Source organism: Falco cherrug, chromosome 5, assembly GCF_023634085.1.
Source record: "Falco cherrug isolate bFalChe1 chromosome 5, bFalChe1.pri, whole genome shotgun sequence".
Taxonomy (NCBI): domain Eukaryota; kingdom Metazoa; phylum Chordata; class Aves; order Falconiformes; family Falconidae; genus Falco; species Falco cherrug.
The window spans coordinates 45,478,046-45,485,446 of NC_073701.1; the positions used below are offsets into that span (position 1 = coordinate 45,478,046).

At 54.8% G+C, this 7,401-nt stretch overlaps 1 protein-coding gene across 7 annotated transcripts in view; it reads right to left on the reverse strand.

Moving 5' to 3' along the window:
* Positions 1 to 6,869, reverse strand: part of NTN4 (netrin 4) — a 51,170-nt gene extending 44,301 nt beyond the window's left edge. The window contains exons 1-2 of one of the 7 annotated variants that reach the window (XM_055712382.1): positions 6,719 to 6,869; positions 2,557 to 3,086 (exon numbers count right to left, since the gene is read on the reverse strand). In XM_055712382.1, the coding sequence (XP_055568357.1) occupies positions 2,557 to 3,086; positions 6,719 to 6,770 (582 nt within the window). In that variant the 5' untranslated portion in view covers positions 6,771 to 6,869. Of the gene's footprint in view, positions 1 to 2,556; positions 6,251 to 6,664 lie in introns of those variants that run through there. The other 6 variants (XM_027815401.2, XM_027815402.2, XM_027815398.2 and 3 more) reach the window with 6 other exon arrangements.
* Between the last annotated feature and the right edge of the window lie 532 nt (positions 6,870 to 7,401).

The window sequence follows — 7,401 nt, forward strand, 5'->3', positions numbered from 1 at the left end:
GCTATTGGCAGTTACAAGAATTGCTGGAATGTAGCTCCCTGTAATAAATTAAATGTCATATTTGCTAAGCATCCAGCTTGCCATCTGGTCACCAGACAGCTGCTGTTATTACGTTGCAGGTAAAAAGTGGTGTTTAAGTGCAGGGAACTGCAGTGTGCCACTCAAATAAAATCCTCTAAGCTCCAGCGCCTTGGACTCAACATTTGTTTAAAACCCAGCATAATTACATGCTCTTGACTTTTATAGCTTCTTTGCAATAACACAGGCTAAAGCAATGCCAAAAGAAGAGATCCCACAGGAGCAAGCTAGGTAAATACCCTGTTTTTCCAGCATGCAACTGCGGATGCATCAAACACCAACAAATCCCTTTTCTTTTTGAGATAGGCATTGGTTTCTACACACAAGATGCTGATCATTCTCCCTCATGCATTGCACCAACCTGTAGAGGAGCCAGCCCGAAGCTGGGATTTGCGCAGGTTCTTGCTGGGTGCAGCCCCCATCCTGGTGTGCAGGTACATGACTGGGGTGACCACACTGAAAACTGCACTGGGGTGCTAGCTATGTGGGGCCCAGCACAAACGAAGCAAGTACTGCCCTGAGTGATGCCCTGGATTTGCTGTCCCTGAGAACGATCCCTGGGGAAGCTGAAAAAGGAGCATGCAAGTCAGAGTACCCCAGACATGGGGGGCTGGCCTGAGAGCTACAGATTTCAGTCCCTGCCCTGTGTCACAGGCTGGCATAGTTGTTGGTGTTGGGACACAGAGGCTGGCAGTAGTGCTGAGGGCCTGGAAAATTCCCAGTGGGGTACATGCAGCCTTTCTTTTTTAGGTCCCACTTTGTAGTGAGCCCCAGTTCAGAACCACAGAGTGGTTTGGGTTGGAAGGGACCTTTAAAGACCACCTAGTCCAGCCCCCTGCCATAGGCAAGGACATCTCCCACTAGATCAGTTTGCTCAAAGCCCCATCTGGCCTGGCCTTGAACACTCCAGGGATGGGGCATCCACAGCTTCTCTGCACAACCTGTTCCTGTGTCTCACCACCCTCATAGTAAAAAAAGTCTTCCTTATATCCAGCCTAAACCAATTTCAGTTTAAAAACCGTCATCTCTTGTCCTGTCAGAACAGGCCCTGCTGAGAAGTCTTTCTCCATCTTTCTCACAAGCCCTTTTAAGTGCTTCACTGTGAAAGGAAGTTCAGGCAGCTTTTTGGGGGCACAAGAAAAGGGAGGCAGGAGAAGAGAGGAAGATAGCACATTCTGTCACCAACCATCTGACTTAAACCTTTTGCTAATGAAATAACTATCCTGGGTCTGTCTGGCAGGTCTGGAGATCCTTGTTTCAGAGCTGACAAGAGCACAGAGCAGCTTCTCCTAGCCGAGATGCAGCTAAGAGACACACTTTGGTGAGCAAACAGCTTTCAGTATTTCTGCAAGGTGGCTTCCTAGCCAGAGCATGGCTAGAGGTGACCCCAAATGATTGCAAAGGGGTCTGAACAGGTGATTTTTCTCAGACATGAATGCTGGTCTCCAAGGACCGGGCTTGCACCTCAAAACCAGTTCTCAGAAGAAACTACCATGATATAACAGAACCCCCGATTCACTAATCAGATTTGCTCCTTGCTCTGTGTTATGTTAGAGGGGAATTTTAAAGTTTGATTAAACTTTCAGACAAGCTCATTAAATTAGGCCACTAGAGGGAGCAGCCTCTAAAAGTCCAGAGCTGGTCACTTGGGGACATGTCCCCACGAGTGGGGACACTGGAGGGAGGACAACCCCACGGCTGTGGCACCCAGGGGAGGTTCTCCAGCACTGCAGGACAGGCTTAGGCACCAAAGGGAACAGTGTTATTGTTAGCACCTCCAAATGCATGACTTATTATCTGCTGTTTCTGACATTGAAAATAATTGCATTTTTTCACATATATTTTTCCTCTTAGCGAATGTAATGTCTTTCTTCTTTTTTTCAAGATCTTTTCACATGACAATAAGTGTGCATAAAAAAAAAAAAAAAGACAAAAAGAAAGATGAGGTCTAAGCTTGTTAATTACCTGGCTACTTTGGTTTATGGGAACCATAACTCAATGTGGTCAGCAGCTGTTTTGACTGGTTACACAGTTACTTCTCAGTGAAGGCGGTCAATATTAAAAATTAATCTGGTGACCATTAATCTTAACATACTTGCATTTTGGTCCAAATCAGACTGATTTGCATCCCCCCAAAACCACAAGACTGCAAGATCTTGAGAAGACCATTAAGGGCAATGCTCCCTTTGGCTTTCCTGAGGAATCAGCATCATCTGCCTCATTTGCAGTTGTGTGTGGGGTTTCACTGGGTGAGGGGACAGGAGGTTTTGGAAAAGACAGGAATTAGGAGCTCAGCAAAATGAGTGGCAGGGCAATGCCTACATTACCTAGGAATCAATTGTGCTAATTCATCGAAATAAATTCGATGACAAGGGATGACAGTGCAGTAAATTAAGATGGGTAAATGCCAGAGTGGAGATTGCAGAAGGAAAGGGGGCTGGAGCAAGGGCTTTCTCTTCCTGACCCAGGCAGACCTACCTCTCCTCCGGTGCACGGGAAGGGACTTGAATATCTGGAAGTGCAAATGGCTCCTCTCTGCCTCACATCATCCTCCAGCCCGAAGGTGGCCGAGCAGTTAGCAGCAAAGTATTTGTAAGGCTTCCACGTCTCGCCAAAGTCCTGGGAGCGCTCCAGCACCATGGCGGCCGGCCTGGGCGACTTGAAGACCACAATCAAGTGAGTGAAGTAGAAGGCAGCTTCCAGGTCCAGCCGGATGGTCTCGCGGGGGGCGTCCTGGGCCGCCTGCCACCAGGTGCGGGGCAGGCGGAAGGGGGAGTCGGCCATGGCGGCGGGGGGGTGGGCCAGCCCCGCGTGGGCCCTGCTGCACCGGCCGCAGGTGGGACGCTTGCAGCGGCGCTGGGCATCCTCGGCATAGGCACAGAAGGGCTCGGTGGCATGGCGCCCACAGGCTGTCTCCGTCCGCAGCTCCCGCCCGTGTGCCAGGTTGCCCATCCGAGGGTTGCAGGCCTTTTCGCAGGGGCTGACCGCTCCCACCACGCTGCCCAGACCTGCAAGGCAGAGAGCAGGGGATGACACCCCACGCTGTTGGAAGCAGATACGCCCCATGGCGCACTTCTCAGGGACACTGCCCCTGTCAAGACCACATGCTGACGGTACCTGCCGAGCCCCGGAGGGGCTGAGGGACAGCGTGGAACCGCTGCTCAGCTCTCCCCTCCATGGAGCTCAGTGTGTCTACAACAGCAAAACAAACCAAAAAACCCTCAGGGCTTCCTTGCATTTGGGAAAATCCCTACTAAGAGTTGCAGAGCAGAGCAGTCAGCAGGCAGGACAGATGCCTCCACCTCACCCTCCCACCCCGAGGGACCCAGAGCAGCACTGAGGTTTCACAGGCAGTGACTGTGACTGTGCCACCCTTGCTCCAAGGCCTTCATTGGGATCCAGGTGGTACAAGGGAAGGGGAGAAAAGCACAAGAAAGACGGGCTGCCAGCAACGCTGGGGTAGCCAAGGCAGCATGCTGGTGGGAGGCCAGGAGACGGCTGTGGGGCACAGCATGGCTGCACCCAAGCTCACCATGCAGCAGATTGGGTGTCAGGGTGCAAGAGCTGGTAGGAGTATCTCCTGACACTGATAACCTCAAACCTTTACCCCTTTCCCACCCCTTCGTCCCTATGCCAGTTGCCAGTTCTCCCCACAGTCCCAAACTGCTGCCAAGGTCATGGTTGAATTGAAGCATCACTGAAGTTTGGGAAGGCTGTCACTGATGTGTGTAAGAGGGGTGTGTGTGTGTGTGTCGGGAAATAAATAATCCTTGGTCGAAATTATGCTGGCAAGCTGCCTCATAGCTGAGGCTCTGTGGGTTTTGTTCAAGTTTCTCTGGAAGCCTTGTTGATTAAAAAATCCACAGTTAAAGTGTCAAAGAAAAAAAAAATCACCATGGGGTTTGGTGTGAAACCATCTGCAATGTAACCCTCCTGGTGCAGGAATGTTTGATTAGGGGCTCTCCACGTCTTTATTAATAAATGTAACAGTAGGTCAAGGCTGTATTTGATTGACCATAACTGTCTAACATAAAAAGAAAAATAAAGGTTTGATGACTTGGATGTGGGCAGGCCAAACCATCTGAGGTACATAATGTTGCCTTTATCACCTGGCCAATCACACATAGTCAGCTTTGTGCACCAATTATTTTGGCTTCTTCTTGGCACCTCTGTTATGTCCAAAGGTCGTTTCAGTCTAGCATCCAATAAATCCTTTATTTGGAGTTTATTCAGCTTTTGTCTACAGTGTCATAGTTGCAATTAAGCTATATTACACGCTAGCAGAGGCTAACCCTTCAGAGCCTGACAGCATTCCCCACTCCTTCTGCTCCTCAAGAAACCCCCTGGAAAGAAAATATTTCTACCACCAAAGGTCTATACAGGTTTTCTATACCAATTATTCAGAACAGATGTGGACCACTGCTTGTTATGCACCCATTACATAGCACCTCTGAATCCAGCCGCTGGATTTCACCAGCTAAACTGTCTTGCAAAATTTTTAGTGAACAAAAAATGCTCAGTCAAGTTAGCTTCCTATGGAGACCTCGTAAAACCACACCTGAGATGATCTACATTAACTGTGCAGAATACGTTTACCCTAGAAAAGTAAACAAACGTGACTGTAAAATTAATGTAATATCACTTACATCTCCTGAACATCCTTTTCAAAGCGTTGTATAAACATTAACTAACCTACACAGCTCTCCTGAGGGGTAGGTAAGTAAGTGTTATTATCATATTATCAGTTAGGCTTGCCACAAGTTGGTCTAATTTATGTCTTTGGCAGCTTTCCTGGATTCTTTGGCTACGTGTAACACAGCGCAGTTAGCCGCTAAACAAGCAGATGAACATTTACTGCGGTTCTGTCAGTTGCGGGGTTGCAAAGCAGATTTGGGAAGAGGTAAGAAGAACAGTGAGCCCTGTCAGCAGCCCAAGACAGGTCAATATTATTTTTTGCGGTTGTCAGGTCCTTTTGGTTTTTGCACACCACTGATTGCCACCCCGGGGGAGGCAGTGGAGGACCTGCTCAGCAGGGGGTTCCCTGGTGACAGGTGGTGGCAGGGCTCGGTGTAGCTGTCCCTGGGTGGGGGGCAAAGCTCTTCCTGAGGCCAGCCAGGAGGGGTTGGCTACCAAATTTTCGCGTGAGACTCTGGGAGCTGAGAGTATTCAATTGCTCCCAGCTCCTGGTATGCTCCAGCCCCGGTCACACACAGTCACTGACTGCAGTTGTCTTCAGGCCAGGCACAGAGAGTCCTTCTCTTACCTGGGGCCAGGGACCTTGGCTTCAGCAAGATTTGAGAAATGCCGCTGGCACACAGACATGGCTCCCAGGGGCAGGAAGGGGGGTGAGGAAACCCCCTTTGAGAGGGTGTTTGTTTTCACTTGAATGGGAAAGAGTTGCCTGACAGATGCAGAGTACCGCATGTTATGAAAAGTGACAGCTTTCTAGCGTAATGCTGGCTGCCACAGGAATTCAGTAAAAGGACAAATGAGAGCATAAAGATTTCCACGCCACCAGCCACAAGTTCATGACTGCTCTGCTACAGCCCAGGAAAAGGTGCTTTTCCTTACTTGTGCTTAATGAGTCTGCCCAACTAAATACTCCCATTCTACACACTGTACATGCCACCGGACTGGGATCTTCAGTAACGAGAGCACGAAGCGAATGCCATGACTCACCTGTAAAACATCCATGGAAAATCATATGCTTCCTGCTTAAGCATTTTAGCAACACTTGCCTTGTGATGTTTCATTTGTATCTTGTGCCTGATTAAATGTTTATTTCCCATCTGGGTTCGTTTTTTTCTTTTCAAAGAAGAAAACTGGCACTCGGCTCGCAACCAGCCGAGGAAGCGTTATGCAAACTGTTTATGCCCAGTTGTCTCTGCCGCGGAGCGGCAGGACCCCGCAGCGGGCAGATCTGAGCGCAAACTGTCTGTGCTGCGGGAAGGGGCTTTGAAAACCCTTCGGGAAGGGGCTTTGAAAACACTGCCCGCCTCGCCCTGCCCCGCCCGGCCCGCCTGCCGCCTCCGCGCCCCGACGGCTCGGGCACCGCCGCCCCGGAGCGCCTGCGGAGCGGGCAGCGCCCACCCTCCGCGTCCCGCGGCTGCCCCCCGCAGCCGCTCCCCGCAGCGCTCCGCGGCCGGGCCCCGCTCCCGTGTCGCCTCCCGGCTGCCCCGAGCGCAGCCCCCGGGCCGAGCCCGCCCGGCCCCGCCGCCCCCCCGGCCCCGCGCCGCGCCGCGCGCCCGGACCCCTCTTTGTCTGCGGCGCCGCCCCGGCCCGCTCCCGTGCTCCTGCCCTTCCACGCGCGTACGCGCGCACCTACGCACACAGCACGCACGGACACGGGCACACACAGCACGCACGGACATATATGCGTAGGTACATGCATACGCGCGTGTGTACAGATACGTGCAGACACGGACGTACGCGTGCGTATGCGGCGCGCACACGCGTGTGTGACACCCGATGCGTGCGCGCGCCTATGTACCCGCACACACCCGTGTGCGTGCACACGCGCGGATATACGTGCACGCACGTGTATGTACACACGCGCGTACACACGCACGTACGGCCCCGTATCTACCTCGTACGCCTGCGGAGGACGGAAGACGCCGAGCGCCGGACGGTCGCGACCCACCTGCAGCGGCGGCGGCGCCCAGCAGCAGCGCCAGCCACATCCCGCGCCCCATGGCCGAGCGCCCGCCGCCCGCCCTGCGCGCCCCGCCGCCCCGCGGCGCGACCGGCCCCGCGCGGCATCAGCGCCCCGCGCGGCACCGGCGGGCGGGCGCGCACCGCCCCGCCGCCCGCCGCGCACCGCCCCGCCGCCCGCCGCGCACCGCGCCGCCCCGCCGCCCGCCGCCCGCCGCGCAGCGCCCCGCCGCCGCCCGCCCCGCGCCCCGCCCCGCCGCGCCGCCGCTCTGCCCTCCCCGCCGCCGCAGCCCCGCCGCGGGGGGCGGTTGCCGGTGCGCGGCCAGGCGCGGTACTGCAGCGCAGGGTGCCCCCCGCCCCCCCTGCCGCCCGAGCGGCTCCGCTCGGCAGCCCGAGGCGGGCGGGCCGGTGCCCGGAAGAGGGACCCGCGCCCCGGGGCGGGGGCCTGTCCCGCACCAGCCCCGGGAGGCGCCGGCTGCAGAGCCCGGCGCGCTGTCGGGGCGGAGCGGGGCGAGCGCGGCCGTGAAGCGCAGCCTCCCCGCGGCCCGGCTCCCTCTCACAAGAGCCACCCCAGACCGAGTTGCTACGGGCTTTGGAGACTTTTTTTGGCCCGGTCCTGGCACCTGAAGGACCGACCGGTGGAGCCACGTAAGCATGAGAAGTTTTCCCTGT